Source organism: Hevea brasiliensis, chromosome 17 (genome assembly GCF_030052815.1).
Source record: "Hevea brasiliensis isolate MT/VB/25A 57/8 chromosome 17, ASM3005281v1, whole genome shotgun sequence".
Classification (NCBI taxonomy): Eukaryota; Viridiplantae; Streptophyta; class Magnoliopsida; order Malpighiales; family Euphorbiaceae; genus Hevea; species Hevea brasiliensis.
Genome location: NC_079509.1, coordinates 1,695,686 through 1,718,077, shown reverse-complemented (window position 1 = coordinate 1,718,077; position 22,392 = coordinate 1,695,686). Strand labels below are relative to the sequence as shown.

Genomic DNA, 22,392 nt, shown 5'->3' with positions numbered 1-22,392 from the left:
AGTCCGGCCATAAATTGGACCTTTCAACGGAGAGTTTTTGACTCACCCGAGCTGTAAACACAATATATAATCAATTGGAGAGCTCAGTTCACCCTCCACATACTCAATGTCATAAAAATAAATGAGAGCTCAGCTCCCTCATCCAGTCTATCAAACATGCATATAATAAAACGTTTACAGGTCCAACATGATAATTATATTACAGACCCAAATCAAATAAATATTTCTAATACATGCGGAAATTCTAAGAGTTAACAGGTTTATACAAACATTAATAAACGACCTGAAAAGCAGGTTTACCTCAAAAATATCCTCCTGTGGCCTGGAAAAATATTGAACAGGAGTGAGCGTTCGACTCAGAGAGTAAAATATCAATTTTAACCATAATTTCTATAATAATCTAAAGCTAATGCACCCTATAGAGTGAAATGCAACATCAGCAATAGTTTCACATCATAACAACAAAAAAATAATTTGGAGCACTCACACACCCAGTAATATCAAATCATAAATATATGAGAGTTGATCAGCTCTCTTAAATCCAACCTGTATCAGCGAAGAACTCAACCCGGACTTTCGCTTAATAAACCAAATTGGGGTCCTAGCGAAGAACTCAAGCCGTGTCTACCCCGAAGGACCGGGTCCCAGCGAAGATCTCAAGCCGTGTCTACCCGTCCTATCCATAGCCAACACCACATCACACGCACGCCAACGCATGCACACTGCTCTAAATTACCACAACAATATCCATGGCACTTTAACAGTTGTGAATACAACATAAAACGTGCCTAGGGTTTAACTATATAGATATATACATATAAGTGATGCATGGGCATGCATTACATATATAATAATATCGAAATTACAATTAAAATTAATATTTTACTCACAGACTTGATAGCAGTCACTGTGGCGGCTGGGCGGAGGAAGAAGGCTGTCCTGTCACATCTTACCCCTCCGTAAGGCATAACATGATCCCGTAGAATACTTAATGAACTACCGAACTTCACCTACCGATAACTCATTAAGTACCCTACAAGAGATTTTAAAACGATTTTCTTACATTTTGGAAGTGGTGAGCATTTTAGTGAGAATTAAAAACCATTTATTCAAAGCTTAAAGATTAGTAAAAAATTTTGTCCATTTAAATTTTGTCATAAATTTTATAAAAATTTTGACAGAGTTCCATTTGAAACTGGAGAAAACTGTTCTTTAAATACCTAAAAAAAACACTTCCAAAAATATTTCACAACTCCCAACCTTCAATAACTCAATCATCTCAATTCAATACACTTCAAAATAATTTCACAATACAAATCAAGATTTCTCATCTCAAAATATTTAATATCTCCATTCACAAAGCATAAAGCAGAAAATTCATATGTACAAATATTAAATTTATAGAAGAGAATCGAAAATAATATTATTACAATTTATTTACAACTGCTCGACTACATTGATACGTACAACATTTATATATTTACATTAAAATTATCTACAAGGGTATAAAATAATACCCGTACAAAATGATCAGAGTAGTCCTCGATTTAATAGCAGCTTACTCTGCTGCTTTCTCCTTGCTCTTATCTGCGACAGCAAAATAAGCTATCGCTGAGTATAAAATACTCAGTGGTGCACAATAAAAATTTAAAATGCAATACATAAATCATTCATTGGTGAAACACAATTTAAATATTTCTCAAATTAACAATGCTCATAATAACACAATTTAGTCAAACAATTTCATAAACACAGTGTTGCCAAAGTCATACACAACTTAAGCCATGACACAAAATTTTTGATCAATGCCGTGTTGTACACCACGACAAAGCAATCTACAACCCCATTAATCGAAATCAATGAGGGAGGTGGCTAGCTAGCTAATGAGTACTCATCCGATCTCAACCTCAACTGGCAAGCCAGAGAGGGAGGAAAATAAACGATCTCAACCCCATAAATGGAGGAGAAATAATGTGATACTATCATGCTAAGTGTGAATATAAAATCAATTTAAAATAATTTATTCAAACAATTTATGAGAAATCTGATCAATTTCCAAAGTCACATTTACGATTATAAAATGGCAACACAGTACATAATTAATCAAAGAAGTCAAATTTTTGAGATTAAAATATTTAAACAATTATTATTGTGCACAAACCTGACGTGAGTCGCCTCTAGGCCTTGACTCAGTATCTTTGAGTTTCCAAGTCTTTTTAAGCTGAAACACACAGTTTCACAGTGTTTTAGTACCATAACTTAGCATAACTCCAAAAATAAATTTAACTTCATTTTTACTAGCTCTATTGCGTTAAATTCGACGTTCTCGAAGTTTTTGTGTTTTGGGTTACTATTCACTACACTATTCAAGTCAAATTGTTGACTTTTTAAGGCTTAATAGGTATGGGAACTCCAACTTCACCCACATACCACATTTTGGTCATTAAATTTGTTGGTTTTGGTCATTTTCTCAAAGCTTAAGTCCTTTTGGCCAAATTGTCAAATTTTCAGTTTTGATGCTCTAAGTTGCACTGTTCCATTGGTCAATCTACTGTTGGAAATATTCCTTATTGTCTTAAGTTTATTCTCATTTTTGGATCACCTCAATTAGAGTTTTGTAGCTCAAGTTATGGCCATTTGAACTAGGGCTGCCGGATTGAAAACAACCCAGATTTTCTGGGTAAATTTGGTGCTGGCAGATTTGAGTCACCAACTTGGGGTGGCCAAATGACTTAGTTTCTGGCAGAATTTGGCTTGTGTTCTTCATGAAAATTTTAGGTCTATATCTCATATAACCACTGGTAAAATTTCAGGTCATTTTGACCTGCCTAGCTCGAGTTATGACCAAATGAACAAACACTGTTCATTTGGTCAGTTTGTACAGTGACAGCCTGCTCTTATTCAACTTTGGTCAATTGGTTCACTAGATTTTGGTCAGTTTTTGGGCATGGTTCCTAAATGAAAATTGTGTCATTTTATGTCTATTTTCATCCCCAATTGGTGTCATATCAATTGGATTTGTAAAATTTCCGTTTTAGTCCTTCAAATTTGACTTGGTCATGCTGCTAGCAGCATGACCATTCACCCTTCGAATTTGGCTTCACTTCCAACAATTCAAACACAACTCATTTGGTCACAATTGACTATTTTTCACTTCACAATAGGTCAAACATGCCATTTACTCATTTCTTGCATTTTTGGTTCATAAACCCTAAGTCCCAAAACCCTAGTTCACAATTTCTTTGCATTTAACCAAATCTAAACATTTCAATCTCATTACCACATTCACATAAGCTTGCCTAACATAATAAATTCAATCCAAACACATGCTTTTCATCACAAACCCTAGTTGCCAAAATTTCCATCTAGTCCTCCAATAATTAATTTCTTTTCATTTTAAGTTTATTTCTAAGTAAATTAAGCTATAAACACAACTAATTCAACTAGAAAATCAAATTTAGTTTACTAACCTTAGTGCAGAATTTTCTTTCCCTTCAAACCCCTTCCTTTCTTCTTTCTTTATTCTTCAATCACCTCTTCTAGTTGCCAAAACAAGCTTTAACCATGGTAGAGTAATTTTCTATGGTGAGATTTTTGGTTTTTCAAGCTCAAAGATGAGCTTTCATGGAGGTTTTAAGGGTGAGAGAGCTTTGGGAGAAAGAGAGAAAGGGAGCTACGGGAAGAATAAGAGCTTTCTAATTTTTTTTTTCTTTTATAAATTTTGGCTTATGGAAGACCATAAAAATCTAATTTAATAATTCAATTAATTAATTTTTTTATGGCATCATGCATGAGGTCATGCATGATGTCATCACCTTTTTACTTTTTTATTTTTCTCTTTTTTTTTCTATTAGTTCTTTAATTTAATTCTTGATCCCGAAATTTTCTTTTCTCCGATTTTATTTGACAGTTAGGTCAGGAGTCAGCTCTCGGGGTCAATTGACCAAATTGCCCCTCGTCGGTTCATCCCGGTTTGCAAATAATTCCATATTTCTTCCGGCTCCCTGACCTAATTATTTGACTGACTTAACAGTTCTTTTTCGTGATTTTCTCTTTTCCACTGTGCTCATAAGGGTCCTAAGGACCACAGCGTCACATTTTACGGTTCGAAATTTGAGTTTAAGACGACTTCGCAGTCGTTCCCGCGGAGGTCACCCATCGCTGTGACTCTCGGCTCGTTTAACTTCTTATGTTCTGTTTTTCTTATTTATACTTAACTAGTTGAACATTACTAATTATTTGTGTTTATGGTTTCTCTAGTTGTCTTAAGTGTGGTTCTAATCCCCTTAATTGTCCGGACCGACACCGGTCACCGGAACAGTGAAATCTAAGAGGCTATGCAAACGGGGGTGTTACAATTCTTCCCCCCTTAAAATAAATTTCGTCTCGAAATTTTACCTGGTATCAATCTCAGAACAACTGTGGGTATTGTCTCCTCATGTCCTCCTCTCTTTCCCAAGTAGCCTCCTGGCCCGAATGATGGTTCCACAGCACTTTTACCAATGGTATCTGCTTGTTCCGTAGCTGCTTCACCTCATAAGCCAGAATCTCTAAGGGTTCTTCTTCATATGTGAGGTTTGGATTCACTTCAATTTCTTCTACTGGTAGTACATGAGATGGGTCTGATCGATACCTCCTCAACATAGACACATGGAAGACGTTATGTATCTTCTCCAACTCTGGAGGTAGTGCCAAACGATAAGCCAAAGGACCCACTCTTTCCAATACCTCATATGGCCCGATAAAACGAGGACTTAGTTTCCCCTTTCTATCGAATCTCATAATCCTCTTCCAAGGAGAAACCTTGAGGAAAACTTTCTCACCCACTGCATACTCAATATCCTTTCTTTTCAAATCAATATAGGACTTCTGACGGTCTGATGCAGCTTTAAGTCGATCTTTGATCACCCTGATCTTCTCCTCAGTTTCCAATCATCTTTCTTTCACCCACGTCATCCCAACACAATGGGGTTCTACATATTATGCCATACAAAGCTTCATATGGAGGCATCCCAATGCTTGATTGGTAGCTGTTGTTGTAAGCAAACTCAATCAAAGGCAAATGTGTATCCCAACTACCCTCAAACTTAATCACACAAGCCCGTAGCATGTCCTCCAAGATCTGAATTACCCTCTCAGACTGGCCATCTGTCTGTGGGTGGAATGCAGTACTGAAGTTCAATCTAGTTCCTATGGCTCTCTAAAGACTACCCTAGAATCTAGAAGTGAACCTAGGATCTCTGTCTGATACAATGGATACTGGCACTCCATGAAGTCTCACAATCTCATCGATGTACAACCTGGCCAATCTATCTAAACTATAGTCCATTCGGATTGGCAGAAAATGAGCAGACTTAGTCAGTCTGTCGACAATGACCCACACTGCATCATGACTCTTCTGTGTCCTCGAAAGTCCCATTACAAAATCCATTGTTATTCTCTTCCATTTCCATTCTGGCACTGGTAGTGGATGTAACAACCCAGTTGGTACTTGATGCTCTGCCTTTACTTGCTGACAAGTCAGGCATTTGGATACAAACTCTGCCACGTCTCTTTTTAAACCCATCCACCAGTAATGCTCCTTTAGCCCTCTATACATTTTTGTACCACCAGGGTGCATGGCAAAAGGAGACTCATGTGCTTCCTTCAAAATGATCTGCCTCAAATCAACATCATTAGGAACACACATTCTGCCCTGGTGTAGCAATAGACCATCATCTCTGATTGAGAACTCTGGTTTCTTGCCCTGTCTGACTTCTTCCAACAGCTTCTGATACTTTTCATCATTCGGCGACCATTACGATCTGATCAATTAACACTGGCTGTACATGCTATGCAACTGCTGTCGGCCCCTCATCATTAATCTCTAGACTGGCATGTAATGATCTCAACTCATGTACTAAAGACAAAGGAGTAACCTGTAGACTTGCCATAGTCTTGCGACTTAGGGCGTCAGCCACAACATTAGCTTTTCCTGACTGATAGTCTATCAGACAATCATAGTCTTTTATCAATTCTAACCACCTCCTCTGTCTCAAATTCAACTCTTTTTGGGTGCCCAAATACTTCAGACTCTTATGATCTGTGTAGATGTAACACTTCTCCCCATACAAATAATGTCTCCAGATCTTAAGAGCAAACACAATGGCTGTAAGCTCCAGATCATGTGTCGGATAATTCCTCTCATGCGGTTTTAGCTGGCGTGATGCATAGGCAATGACATTTCGATCTTGCATCAACACACAACCTAACCCATTGTGAGAAGCATCGTCAGAATCAGTATATTCTTTACCCGGTGTGGGTAAAGTCAGGACTGGAGCCTCTGTCAAACATCTTTTCAATTCATCAAAACTTTGCTGGCATTTATCCGTCCACTAAAATTTCACATCCTTTCTAAGTAGCTTGGTCAATGGAGATGCCAACATAGAGAATCCATTCACAAATCGACGGTAGTATCCAGCTAACCCCAGAAAACTGCGAATCTCTGTGACATTTCTGGGTGGCTTCCAATTAAGGACAGCTTCAATCTTGCTAGGATCTACCTTAATACCCTCTGCTGATACTATGTGCCCTAAAAAGGATATCTCCTTCAGCCAAAATTCACATTTCGACAATTTGGCGTATAGTTGTTTCTCCCTCAAAGTCTGCAGTACAATCCGCAGATGTCTATCATGCTCTTCTGCATTCCTCAAATAGACTAATATATCATCAATAAATACCACAACAAACTGGTCAAGGTATGGTCTGAAGATAGTGTTCATCAGATCCATAAAGCAAATGAGCATTAGTTAACCGAATGGCATGACCAAGAACTCATAATGACCATAGCGGGTTCAAGGCGCTTTAGGAATACTCGCTCTTGTACTTTCACCGGTAATAACTCGATCTCGTGTCAATTTTGGAGAACATTTGCACCCCTCAACTGATCAAACAAATCATCAATACGGGGCAATGGGTATCTGTTCTTTATCGTCACCTTATTCAACTGCCGATAGTCAATGCATAACCGGAGAGTGCCATCCTTCTTCTTTACAAACAATACTGGCGCTCCCTAAGGTGACACACTAGGGCGAATGAAGCCTTTATCAAGCAGCTCTTGCAACTGCACTTTCAATTCTTTTAGTTCTGCTGGTACCATTTTGTATGGTGTTATGGAGATTGGGTCCACACTAGGCATAACATCAATTTCAAACTGCACTTCTCTTTCTGGAGGTAATCCTGGCAATTCATCAGGAAATACATCCGGAAAGTCACATACAGTAGGAATGTCCTTCATTGCTGGACTCCCCACTTGGGTGTCTATCACATGTGCTAAGTACGCCTCACACCCTTTTCTAATCATTTTTCTGGCCAGTGCAGCTGAAATGATGTTTGAAGGCAATAACTGCCTCTCCCCGTGTATTATTACATCACCATACTGAGGAAGACCAAAAGTGATCTTGATCTACGATCCAATCATTGCATGATGCCTGGCTAACCAATCCATGCCCAAGATAATGTCATAATCTCTGAAGGGCATTTCAATTAAATTAGATAAAAAAGTGTGTCCTTGGATCACCAAAGGACAGTCCCTATATAGCCTATTTACCCTGACCTCCTGGCCTAATGGACTAGTTACTAGCACATCATAGTTCATTGGTACACACTGAATAGCAGTAGAACACATCACACTAGCACTAACATACGAATGTGTGGAGCCAGGATCAAATAACACATGCACATCTTGGTCAAGGATGGAGAAATTACCAACTACAAAGTCTAATGTTTCAGCTTCTTCCCTCTGACGCATGGTATACACTCGACAGTGCGCCCGGATCTTGGTGGTTAACAGTGCTTTGACTTCCAGGAGTGTTACCAGGACCCCTACCTCTGCCTCTACCTCTAGCAGCTGACTGTGACCCTCTAGGTGCAGAGACTTGGGCTGATCCCTCAGATGTAGCAGAAGGTCCAGACCGGCGTGGACTAGTGCAATCTTTAGCGAAACGTCCGCTCCCTCCACAGTTAAAACATGCACCAGTAGCCTTGAAACAAACCCCACCATGAGTTCTACCACAAGTTTCACACTGTCGTACTGATAGAGATCCTCGAGAAGCTTGTTGGGTCGGCTGACCAGACCGGGGTGGTCTTTGGCCAGAAAATCTGCCTCTGCCGGATCTACGGGAGCTGGATCCCCCAAACTGTTTCCTCTTGCCAGAACCACTTTCAGATGCTTGTCCAGTAGTCTTTTCAGTCTTATCTTTTTCTTGTGTACCTTTCTTCACTGCCCCTTCAGATTCTATCCTTTCCAGTTCCAGGGCCTGTGAGATCAATTCAGCAAAATTCTGATGTCGGAAACCCACAACTTGCATCCTCAGACTTGGCCTTAGCCCGGACTCAAACCTCTTGCATCTATCTCTGGGGGTGGAGACTAAGCTTCCAGCATAGTGGCTTAGCCTTGAGAAGTCTCTCTCATACTCTGCTATGGTTTGGTCCCCTTGCTTCAAACTCAGGAATTCTTGCAATTTCTTATCTACATATGCATCAGGAACCCATTTCTGCCTGAATTCCCTCAGGAAGTCTGTCCATGTCAGCACAGGCGGCTCAACCAAGCTGTGGGGGATGGTCTTCCACCATTCATATGCATCCCCTTGTAACAAGGAAACAGAATACTCGAACTTCATCTCTTCCATACACTGCAGTTTTCTGTAAACTCGTTCCATTCTTTCTAACCACTGTTCTGCCTCCAGTGGATCCACCGTGCCTTTAAACTCGGTGGCCCCAAATTTCATCAGTTTTTCATATTGCCGAGCTGAGGGCTGTGGTTGTGCTACAGGTACTGGCATTTGAACTTGGGGTGGCACATTTCCCGCCATTTGCTGGAAGAATGCAGCCATCTGCTGTACAAATTGAGCAGGGAACTGCGGTGTTGGTGCAGGAGCTGGAGTGGCTGACCCACTCATGTTCTGGAGTGCTAGGGCTTCCCCTTGAACCTCAGCCTTAACAGATTGTTCTTCGGAATGATCTCCTCTTTCCATTCCGTTTCCTCCTTTCATATTTCGCAAATCTCAAAGCTCATAACAACACCATTTTGTCAAATAATCTATTAAACACAGTTTAGTCAAACAATTTCATAAACACAGTGTTGCCAAAGTCCTACACAACTTAAGCCATGACACAAAATTTCCAATCAATGCCATGTTGTATACCACGACAAAGCAATCTACAACCCCATTAATCGAAATCAATGAGGGAGGTGGCTAGCTAGCTAATGAGTACTCATCCGATCTCAACCTCAACTGGCAAGCCAGAGAGGGAGGAAAATAAACGATCTCAACCCCATAAATGGAGGAGGAATAATGTGATATTGTCATGCTAAGTGTGAACACAAAATCAATTCAAAACAATTTATTTAAATAATTTATGAGAAATCTGATCAATTTCCAAAGTCATATTTGCGATTATAAAATGGCAACACAGTACATAATTAATCACAGAAGTCAAATTTTTTAGAATAAAATATTTAAACAAGAATTATTGTGCACAAACTCGACTTGAGTCACCTTGAAGCCTTGACTAAGTCTCTTCGAATTTCCAAGTCTTTTTCAGCTGAAACACACAGTTTCACAGTGTTTCAGTACCATAACTTAGCATAAATCCAAAAATAAATTTCACTTCATTTTTACCTAGCTTTAATGTACTAATTTCGACGTTCTCGAAGTTTTTGTGTTTCGGGTTACTATTCACTACACTATTCAAGTCAAATTGTTGACTTTTTAAGGATTAATAGGTATGGGAACTCCAACTTCACCCACATACTACATTTTGGTCATTAAATTTGTTGGTTTTGGTCATTTTCTCAAAGCTTAAGTCATTTTGGCCAAGTTGTCAAATTTTCAGTTTTGGTGCTCCAAGTTACACTGTTCCATTGGCAATTTTACTGTTAGAATTTGGCAAAACTTCCTTCATAGAAAATGTTCCTTAATATCTTAAGTTTATTCTCATTTTTGGATCACCCCAATTGGAGTTTTTTAGCTCAAGTTATGGCCCTTTGAATCAGGGCTGCCGAACGGAACATAACCCAGATTTTCTGGGCAAAGTTGGGTGCTGGCAGATTTGAGTCACCAACTTGGGGTGGCCAAATGGCTTGGTTGCTGGCAGAATTTGGACTTGTATTCTTCATGAAAGTTTTAGGTCTATATGTGATCTAACTACTGGTAAAATTTCAGGTCAATTTGACCTGCCTAGCTCGAGTTATGACCAAATGAACAAACACTGTTCATTTGGTCAGTTTGTACAATGGCAGCCTGCTCTCATTTCACTTTGGTCAATTGGTTCACTAAGTTTTAGTCAGTTTTTGGCCATGGTTCCTTAATGAAAATTGTGGCATTTTATGTCTATTTTCATCTCCAATTGATGCCATATCAATTGGACTTGTAAAATTTCCGTTTTGGTCCTTCAAAGTTGGCTTGGTCATGCTGCCAGCAGCATGACCATTCAACCTCCAAATTTGGCTTCACTTCCAACAATTCAAACACATCTCCTTTGGTCATTATTGACCATTTTTCAGCTCACAATAGGTCAAAGTCATCATTTATGCATTTCTCCAAATTTTGGTTCATAAACCCTAACATTCAAACCCTAATCTCACTAAATCATTGTATTTAACTACATTTAATGGTTTTAATGCTAATCATTCAACTAATTAAGGTTTCTACACTCATTCAAAACCCTCAAACCATACAAAATCATAATCCCTCCAAGCTGGATGAAATTTCAGTTTAGTCCTCTTCACATATTTTTATTTCACTTCATTAACTTCTAAACTCATTTAAGTAACTAATGAAGCATTTAAATAACTAATTGATAGTTAAGAGACTAACCTTTATTTAGATCCTCAAATCCCAATCTTTTGTTCTCCTTTCTTCCTTCAATCTTCTTCTCAAGTTGAGATTACAAGTTATAGTGAGGTATTTAAGGGAGTTATTAAGACTAAGTGGAGAAATTAAAGCTTGAGTGCAAGCTTTAATGGAGAAGTTTCCATGGAGGGTTTATGGAGAAGGGAGGCGGCAACTTGATGGAAGAAGAAGACAATTCTAAAATTTTTTTTTCTTTTATCTTTATCCCTTTTAGAAGACCAAAAATCCAATTTAATAAATAATTTAATTAATTTGTTTATGACATTATGCATGAGGTCATGCATGATGTCATCACCTTTTTACTTTTTCATTTTCCTCTCTTTTTTTTTATTTTTTTTTCTATTTTTCTATTAGTTCTTTAATTTAATTCTCGATTCTGAAATTTTCTTTTCTCCGATTTTATTTGTGATTAGGTCAGAGTCACTCGGGTCAATTGACCAAATTGCCCCTCGCTGGTTCATCCCAGTTTACAAATAATTCCATATTTCTTCTGGCTCCCTGACCTAATTATTTGACTTGCTTAACAATTTTTTTTCGTGATTTTCTCTTTTCTACTGTGTTCATAAGGGTCCTAAGGACCGCGGCGTCACATTTTACGGTTCGAAATTTGAGTTTAAAATGACTTCGCAGTCGTTCCCGAGGAGGTCACCCATCGCTGTGACTCTCGACTCGTTTAACTTCTTATGTTCTGTTTTTCTTATTTATACATAACTAATTGAACATTACTAATTATTTGTGCTTATAGTTTCTCTAGTTGTCTTAAGTATGGTTCTGATCCCTTTAATTGTCCGGACCGACACCGGTCACCGGAACAGTGAAATATACCAGGCTATACAAATAGGGGTGTTACATAAATAGTATAATAAATTTTTATTTTTTTCATAATTTTATTTTGCTATCATCTTGGAGAATTAAAATATTAGTTGTAATATTTACTAATATAATAATTTTTTAAAACCTATATCATCACTAATGTTACATATAATTAAATTATTTTATACTAAATATATTCATATGTATAAAAATTTTGAGTTATTACTCTCACAAAATATAATTATCAAAAGTAATGAAATTATCATATTTTAAGAAATGTTATCTTATATAAGAATTTAACAAGAATAATAAAATAATAGGTATGAAAAATTTTAAATATTTATATATTGTATTACACTAATTAAATTTTAATATTAATTATTATAAAATCTTAGTATTTTATTTAAATAATTAATTTTTCTATTTAATTATTATATATAAATAAAATAATTACATAATACAAGTTAAAATTTTTAAATTTATAATAATATTAAAAATAATTAAAATAATAAAAATTATATTATTATAATTTGTAAATAATATAAATAAAAAGGGTATTTTGGCAAATCCAATATTCCCCGTCTTCTTCCCCACATTTATATATCATATAAATATTTTTAAAAAAATGTTTTAAAATTATTATTTGAAAATTATAAAATTTAAATTAAATATATTTTCATATAAAATGTTAAAAAAAATAATTTTTAAATTATTTTTTGATAACATTTAAAATATTATTGTTATTAAGTGCGTTTTTTTATTACATTCTTAATGTCCATGCATAAAATTAAAAGCTAGAATTAAATTTTAACAACAAAATTATGAAAATAATAATACATTTTTAAAATGATTTTTTAATTGCAAATCCTAAACGAGGCTTAAATCAAATCCCATGGATCAATTTTGGGGTAATATTAATAAAACCCAAACAAATTGGGCCATGTTTTAGCCAGAAAGGATTGGTTATAGTATTACCTCTAAAGCCCGTTTGCCTCTGGGCCACCATACACATAAGTTTATACAAGCTCACTACCACCGCTTAAAACTATTTTCATTGTAATTGCTTTTAAGAAAATTATTTTCTTATATATATTACTTAAAAAGTATTAAAAAATAATTTAAAATAAAATTTAATAAATTTTAGTGATAATAAAATTAAAATAATGAAATAATTTTTTTTTAAATTATTTTTTTCAATAGTATCTAAAATAGTATTTTTATTTAAAAAATTAATTTTAGGCCTTCAAACACAATGCCAAACCGCTACTACTTACAACTACTATTCAACTATCAATTATTACAACCATTATCACTTATTATTAATATCATAAATACTCAACTCAACTCAACTAAATTAAATCTTTATCCCAAAAATTTGAGATCGGCTATATGGATTATATTTTTCCACTCTAAACGATTTTGGGTTAAATCATCGGAAATGTGTAATGCTTTTAGGTCATGTTGTACTACTCTCCTCCAAATCAATTTAGGCCTACCCCTTCTTTTTTTTCTATCCTCTAACCTAATGTGTTCTACTTGTCTAACTGGAGACTCCGTATGTCTACACTTCATATAACCAAACCATCTCAATCTTCCTTCTCTCAACTTATCCTAAATTGGCACCACTCCTACCTTTTCTCTAATATTCTCATTACGAACTTTATCTAGTATAGTATAGCCACTCATCCACCTTAACATTCTCATATCTGCATCTCTTAGTTTAGACACATACGACTCATTCAGTGCTCAACACTTACCTTAACATTAATATTTAATGATAAATTTATCATTATATTACTTATATTTTATGCAACCAAATATAAAATTATAATGATAATTTTATTAAATTACATTACAATTTTAATTTTATTACATAGGTGATTATATTGGATTATATTACGTTCTACCAAATGTAACCTAATATTAACAATATAATATTTATCATTTACTTATTATAATACATAGAGTAAAAAATATAATTTCACAAGAAAAAAATATTTAATTGTAGAGTAAAAAAAGTAATGTCATGACCCAACCTATGGGTCGGATCGGCACTAGGACTTATACCAGCCTAAAGCCCCTGAGGCCCGTAGAAAACCTAACTATTTCTTAACCCAATCCTAAAGCCCATGTTGAACTCAATTTCAAGAAATTAATCGGACAAAGTCCGGCCATAACATGGACCATTCAACGAGGAGTTTTTGACTCATCCGACCTGTAAACACAATATATATATAACAATTTGGAGAGTTCAGCTCACCCTCCATATACTCATAACAATAATATTTCAAATTGAAACTCAGCTCCCTCATTCAACCCAATAATCATCCATACATACTCATATATCATGCCTACAATTCCAGTTAATACATACATAACATATCCAAATGAATACATCACAAATAATAATAATACATGCGGAGTTCTAGAACAGGGTAAAGGTACAAAATATAATTAAATGCCAATAGTAGACATGCGAAGAAGATAGCAGGTTAAACTCAATAAATGACTTCCTGTATCTTGGAAAAATAGGTGAATAGGAGTGAGCGTTCAACTCAAAAAGTAAAATACCTATTTTAAGTACAATTTCTATAGCTATCTAAAGCTAATGCATCCTAAAGAGTGGAATGCAACACTTTCATAGTTTTAATACAAATCATATCGTAAACAATAAAAAGGTAATTTGGAGTACTCACACACCTACATAATATTCAAACAGTATATATATGGGAGTTGATCCCTTATATAGCCCTCTTAATCCAATCTCTACCAGCGAGTACATCTCAAGCTAGACTTTCTCTTAATAGTCCAAATGCGAGGGCCAGCGAGATCATCTCGAGCCGTGCCTACCCCGACTTATCCATATCCGATATCACACACCACATGCACGACAACATACGCACACTGCTCCAAATTACCATAAAATAACATCCATAACATTTCATCAAATAAAGATGCAATATAAAATGTGTCTAGTATTTAACTACATAAATATATATTTATAAGTGATGCGTGGGCATGCCTAAATATATAATAATATTGAAATTATAATTAAAATTAATATTTTACTCACAGACGTAAATCGAGGTCAATGTGGTGGCTGGACAAAGGACGAAGGCTGTCCCGGCTCACCTGACAATTATATTACAATTATTTAATATAATTGACTTAATACAAGTTTAAAATGAACCAAATCACCCTAAATTGTGTCGAAAATCCAGCAAAGTTTTCCCTATATCTAGGACCTACCCAATCTGCAAAGTAGTTCAAATTACACTTCTAAAGCCATACATGATCTCAACAACAACACATGGCCCCTCCTGGGCCCTCCAACTCAGGCAAATCTCACATAATCTAACAATTCAATTATAAGGTTTAAATCGGATATTTTGCAAAAGTCATTTTAGCTAGCTCTAAAAATTCTAAAATTTTATCCCGCGGTCCTTAGCAATATTATAGAGCTAATGCAAAAGGAATTATAATTTTTTAGCTACTGACGAATATTTTATGGAATTTTATTATAAACTTAGCACTATAAAATTGAAGAAACTCAGAGTTTAGGTTTACCTATGCCAATTTTGATGTATGGAACGCATCCGAGGCATCTGAAAATTATGAGGTAGCCTATAACTTTGGCCTAATTTCAGAGTAATTCTGGCAACTTATCTGCTCAGGTTGAAATTATAGATTCGGGCGACGATTGAATTGCTACAAAATAAAAGCACCTACGCAAAGCTCACAATACCAGAAGTTAGACTAAAATATTTATATTTATATATAAAATAATTATTTAAAAATTAAGAGTGTTACAGTAAATTTTTTTATCCATTTAAAAAAATGTGCCTAATATTATTCATATAATAATAGTTTTAGCGTATAACAATAATGCATATGCACATAGTTTTAAAATATTTTTTAATTATTAAAAAATAAATTAAAAATATTATAGACTACATTGTAATTTAAAAGCAAAGCAAATTTAATTATTTATCATTTATAATTACTAAAAACTCTAAATAGATATTTTTTATTTTTTAAAATAATAATAATAATTATTATTATTATAAAAAGAATAATAATTTTCATCCAAATCTTATCATTTTAAAGTTGTGTTTATAACAAAGAAAGTATGAGAAATACTGCTCATGATATATTAATAATTTGTTATTGCTATATTTTCTTTATTATAAAATGAAAGTATGATATTCAATGTTGGTGTACAAAGTAAAATTCATTTTATCATATAATAAAATAATTTTAAAACCATTTTAAGAAAAAAATAATAATAAATACAAATTAAATAAATTAAAAACAATTAAAATAAAAGTAAAAAGTAAAAATTATTAAAAAGATAATTTATTTCTGGACATATAAGAGGTTTAAATATTAAAATAAATAAATAAAAATTTAATTAATAAAATGAAACATTTAAATAAAAATTTAAAAGGGATTAAATATTCATTATGGTTCAAAATATTCAATTAATTAAAAAAAAAAAACTGTAGAGTGTCAAAATATTCATGTTGTGTCATGCAAAATTTAAAAAGGAAGTATTTATTTTGGTAATAAAATAAAAAATTTTAAAAAAATAAGACACCAAAAATAAAGAAATTGAAAAACGTTAGTGTAAGAATAATTAGATACAAGTTTAATATTTTTTTAATATAATGTTAGTATAAGAATTAAAATTTATTTTCTCATAAAATAAAGTCAACTTAAATTTAAGAAAAATGAAAACTTGTTTAATTACAAAATAAAAACTTCATTTTTTTTAAATTCAATAATTGTTATATATTAAAATAATTTTTTTAAGAAATGACGTAAATTTTAAACTTCAATTAATGAAAACTATTTTTAATCAGTCTTAATAAGTTTTTTTTTTTTAAAGTAAATTTTTATTAATTTTAAACTTTAACTAATGAAATTTTTGTTTTGTTATAAATCTTAATATTTTTAAAATAAAAAAGTTGTGGTGCATTAGATAAATTTGAAAATCGAGATTTTTTAATTTGTGGTGAGATGAACTATCTTGTATTCAATGACTGTATTTCAGTGAGTGGTGAGACTTGTTAGAGTGTCTTGTAATCAATGGCTCTCTCCAATTCAGATTTTCATTGAAGGAAATAGGGAGATAGGATAGGGGCAAAGGGGACATTTTACTATTTTTAAAAACAATAAAAATATGTCCTGATTTAGTTAATAATAATAATAATAATAATAATAATAATAATAATAATAATAATACCAAGTTACAAAGTTTTAAAATATTGTTGTTGGAATAAGATTTTAAATTTAAATGATAATAAGAGCTAAATAAATTTAAAAAATAAAATAAAATAATAAAACAAAAATGCCTTGGAATATTACTATTGAGTTTTGGGAAAAAAATCGAAAAGAGTAAATTAAAAAGAAAATATAAAAAATGAACAATGACCGCTCTACCCCCAAGTTAAAAATTTTATTAATTAAAACGACTATACCAAGCACAACAATCAGAGAGATAAGAGCTATTTTCAAACATTAATGGCTAACTACAAATATAATTGAAAAATAAATCAAATTAAAATCATCAAAGAAGTTAAACTTAGTACAGTTCAGTTCTGTTAGCTAATACAATAACTCATATGCCTAACATCCCCCAATCTTCCTTTACCTTTGAAAACAACAATAATGATAGCTAAGTGCATCAATTAGTTAACTATTTGGAGGAAGATTGATTCAAGAGGTTGTTTTGGGAGTTGATGCACACAATATTTTCTAAACTTACCATACAAAATTGGTCAGGAATGTACCTTTTCCTATCATCTGAATAAAAAGCACACTCATCTGGTAATGCTATTGACTTCAACCCACAATCATTTTCATTCAGATATTTAGTGGTGAAGTCCTCTATCGGATGGATTTCAAATGCAGGTTCCACCATTGATGTCCCATAGGAACAATAACTATCTGCTTCTAGAATTGGTTGCTGATGAACATAGCTTTTGAAATTCGTTAAGTCTTCCAATGGAGGGAGATCAGAAAATATATCTTCAAACTCCTGCAATGGAATTGAAATTGGATTAGGCTGCTCATAATCAGCAACAGTATTTGTGTAACCTTGGGAATCACCCTCGTGTTCTACATTCACATCAACATCTCCATCATCTAACTGTGCAGGTTCCTCATTTGTATGTCCACTTATGATGGATTTCTCAGTTCTCTTGTATATCCTACATAAAACCCAATCATCCAACTGCGGCCACAGAAAAAAAAAATTAACTCTAAAAATTATATAAGGTCTCAAGTTTGAGCGTTAATGAACTGAAACAAGAATTTATATTAATGAGAATGCAGAGAGCTAAGAAAACTAGAAAGCAATACCTTCTTGTCATCGGCACTTCTTCTGATACGTGAGGGAGCATCACTGACCCTATATTCATGCATTATCCAGTTAGTTTTTTTGCTACTTTTAGGATCTCCACTGTAAAAAACAAGTGCCTTCCTATATCCAACCACAACATCATTATGCTTGACAGGTCTATCAGCTCCAGTTGCCTTCCAGTATCCTTTACCAGCTGCCCGCTTTGGTCTACTTCCATTTTGATACTTCTTTTCCCTTGGTGTAAAAAAGTACCATTCATTCTCCCCATATTTTCTGTACTCCTCTGTTCACCATATCATTCAAACAACAATGTTAATTTTCGTATCCCAACAATTTCAAAGATCTTATGTTAATATATAAACATAACTTACAAATTCGCAAACATGGGAAAAAAAATACATTCATAAAGATATTTTGTTAAGATGAAAGTACCTGCAAGATCCCAGGGGTTGTATTTATAAAGGTTAACATCCACGATCTTGTTTCGAGGTAAAGGCTGATTGTTTACCTTGTTTCTCAAGTAATAAACAATAAGCTCTTCGTCTTTAGGGCAAAACCTATACCCAGGAGGAAAAAAATTAAAATAGTCAACATCAAGAGCGTTGTTGTTGACGTTTTCATGAGGTGGTAGTAATCTTGGTCGTTTGGAAGTGGAAGAAGAAGAAGGAGGCGAAGCAGGAGCAGAGAGGGTTTTGGAAGGCAGTTGATGATGACTGACGGTAGAAGGAGCCCAGTATTGTGGCTGAGTTACCTCCATAGTTGGACTCTTTCGAGGAGTTTTTTTACAGAGGAGATTGAGGCTTCGGAACGTAAGAGGCTTTAGAATTCTTTTTCCTCCTTCCCCCTTTTTTTTTTTTTTTGTGAATTTCTTTATATATGAACAAGATTTTTAATGAAATTAAAAATAATAAAAAGATGATAAAAACCGATGAGATAGAATTTCAAAACCTAGTATTATCTAAACCAACTAGGTTTAGAATCTTAATATTTATCTCATTATATTATATTAAAAATTCATTTCTTTTCCTTTTCCCGGACAAATAGCTATACCCAAATTGAGCACCATTATCCTCTATCTGGCTTTGTGGATAACGTACTTGTTTACGCTTTGTTTGTTTTCCTATAATTTGTTGGTTTGCCTAGTGTAGAATAGTATTATTGATGGTGCTCATAATTATTAACGTGAGCAGCTAAGCCAACGACGTACTATGAATCTGTTTTTAAAAGAATAGATGCCTTCTTCAATTCTTTCTCACTATCTTTCCCATTAAATGGAAAATAAAGGTTTTTCCTTCATTTATGCCCTGGATTCAACAAGTTTCTTGAATTTGGTTAATGCTTTTTTCTTTTTTTAATTCTTCTATCATTTAATTGGACAATGTGATGCAGTTTTTTGATGGGTCTTCAGATGTGGAATTGAGATTACCACTTGGAAGCCAAGATTTTCAGAGTTTCAGAGATATATATCTGAGGATGCTGATGGTACCTCCTTAATTGTCAGACTACAATGCTCAGGGCCTCTCACCACACTTATGGAAACCTGTCATCTGTTTGAGAAGGTAAAGCCTGCTGAAACAATCTGGTTTGTGATGCTAAGTGCATATGGATTATATTTTCTATATATTTAGAAATTTTCATATTTTTCTAAACCTTTGATTTGATAACAAGGTTCTTCCTTCATGCAGATTTATAGATGATGATCAGCTTGTTATCAACTTGAAGAAGCAGGACACGGATTTGAAATGGCCTGACATTGGGAATCCTTGACAGCTGGAGCTATGCAGCTTCTCAAAGGGACATCAATCTACATTGTTGGAAGTTCAACTGAAATTAACCAAACAGTGGCTCGAGAACTTACAGTTGGTCTGGTATATTAGTCTATTTTCCATTGGGTTTTAAAACTTGCATTGGTTTGACAAGTTGATTATTAAAGTCTCCATGTTCCGCCTTGGTTTCCATCTATAGTCACTCGCATATTATGTATCCAAACATCAACAACAACTGAGCCTTATCTCAAACTAGTTGGGGTCGGCTATATTATGTATCCATAGGTACACTTATTGCTGGTAGTGTGATTTAACCTGCATTAATCTTAACGGAGTACCGTTTAGCAGCTATCGTTAGTTATTCAACTAAAATCTAAATCCAGCTTCTTTAGTTACCTAAATCACGTTAAAAGACTATTTTCTTTCTGTTGTTTCATTCTCAGTTTACATGTTAGTGGCTCATGTATTGGCCTAGCATTATCCAAACTTATTCTGTAATTATAACAGTAGGCTTATAACAGTAGGCTCCTTACACATCTAAAATAGTTGTAAAATTGTTCTGATATCATGTGCTGTTTTAAGAGATGATTGTTTGAATTTTCAGGTATACACCTCTTGCTACACAGGAGTTGGTAGAAACATTTTTGAAGCAAAAGATTGATTTGTGAGAGTATTTTGGGTCCTCCATATTGTTAATGGTCATTAAGTCCACTAAAGCAAGCTTCGTAAGTGCACATTCAAATGTACAGAATGTTATTGCCATGTATGAACAAGATTTTCAATAAAGCATATTTTCCGGTAGTTACTCCTTGTCTTTAGCGACGTTTTCATGAGGTGGTAGTAATCTTGGTCGTTTGGAAGGTCCGCTAATTGATGAAGTGGAAGAAGGAGAAGGAGGAGAAGATGAGTGACGGTAAAAGGAGTCCTGTATTGTAGCTGAGTTGCCTCCATATTTGGACTCTTCTGAGAAATTTTTTCCAGAGAAAACATTGACGCTTACGAGTGTAACAGGCTTTAGAATTCTTTTTTCTCTCACCCTTTTTCTGATTTTTTTTTTCTTAATATTTTATATATGAACAAGATTTTCCATAAAATTAAAAAAAAAATAAAAAGATGATAAAAAATGATGAGATAGAATTTCAAAGCCTAGTATTATCTAAACCAACTAGGTTTATTATCTTAATATTTATCTCAATATATTATATTAGAAATTTTAGGAAATTATCTGATTTTCTTTGTTTGAGTTGGATTACAATTAATGGTAGAATCAAATCATTAAACCTCATCTACTTGTAACCAATGTAATATTTAAAAAAAAAAAATTGTGCGTATAAAAGAGCAAAAAGTTTTTAATATGACATTTAAAATTTGGATGAATTTGAGGTTTTAAAATTTAAAGTAAAGAAATATTAAGATTTTTTTTCTCTAATTGAAGTTAATCTAAGGATCATTAAATCTAATGATTTTTTAATTTAATGCATATAAAAAGATAAAAACAGAAAAATATAAAAAAAATAATGTAAAATTTAAGACTTTGATATTTAAAGGCTTATAAATAACTCATAGTTATTTAAATAACTGAATGTAAGTATTTGATAAATTTTTAAGATATAATTAATAGCTTATAGATAGCTTGTAACACTGTAATTCTTGAAATTAATAAAAATGAATGTATTAGAATATGGAAAAAAAAATAGAAGTTTTGGGGAGAATATTTAGGGCTTGTTTGATTTAACTGTTGAATACAACAGATAGCTGTTACTGTTAGCTGATAGCTGATGATAGCTGTTTTATGTTAAGTGTTTGATAAAATTATATCTAACTGTTGCTGTTGATATGTAAAATGAGGGTATATATTATATAATTTATTTTATTATTTAAATAAATATAAAATTATAAATTTATTATATTATATTATTTATCTTATTATTAAATTAAATATATAATTATTAAATTAATGTATTATATTATTTAAATAAATATATAATTATTAATCTTTTATAATATACCATTTATTTTATTATTGAAATAGGAAAATAATTATTTTTTAAGATAATTAAATAATTTTAAAAATATAGATAAAATAATAAAATAATTATTATTGTTAATAGAAAAATTTATAATTAATTTTAAGTTTTTAGATATAAATAAATATTTTATATTTTATGTTATTAATAAAAAATATTTTAATAAAGTTAAAACACATTAATTAAAATGTTAAAATTACAAATAAAAAAAATAAAAATATTAATAATATTAATTTTTAAGTTAAATAAAAAAAATAATATAATTAAAATAAAAAATAAAATCAAATCAGCTATAGTTATCAGCTGATGAGAAATAGTTCTAAAAATAAAAATTATACAAACTGCAGCCGATGGGTATTATACCAGTTGCTCATTTAAAAGGCTCTTTAATTTGAAATTGAACCTATAAATCGTATTAGAAGTTTTGAGGTTTAAAATTAATTTTTAAAGAGTTGAAGCACTAAGGTGAAATTTTTAAAAAAATGGACAGCATGCTGCTTTTCTTCCACATAATAAGGTAACGTGGA

The 22,392-nt window shown here is 33.1% G+C and overlaps 1 protein-coding gene across 1 annotated transcript; it reads right to left on the bottom strand.

Annotated features, from left to right (window-relative positions):
- Positions 1–17,248: 17,248 nt before the first annotated feature.
- Positions 17,249–18,901, bottom strand: LOC110666708 (NAC transcription factor 47-like). Its single transcript, XM_058139145.1, has 3 exons — positions 18,505–18,901; positions 18,072–18,355; positions 17,249–17,943 (listed from the first exon to the last, which is right to left on the bottom strand). The coding sequence occupies exons 1-3, from the start codon at positions 18,827–18,829 to the stop codon at positions 17,407–17,409; spliced, it is 1,146 nt and encodes a 381-aa protein (XP_057995128.1). The 5' UTR covers positions 18,830–18,901; the 3' UTR covers positions 17,249–17,406.
- Between the last annotated feature and the right edge of the window lie 3,491 nt (positions 18,902–22,392).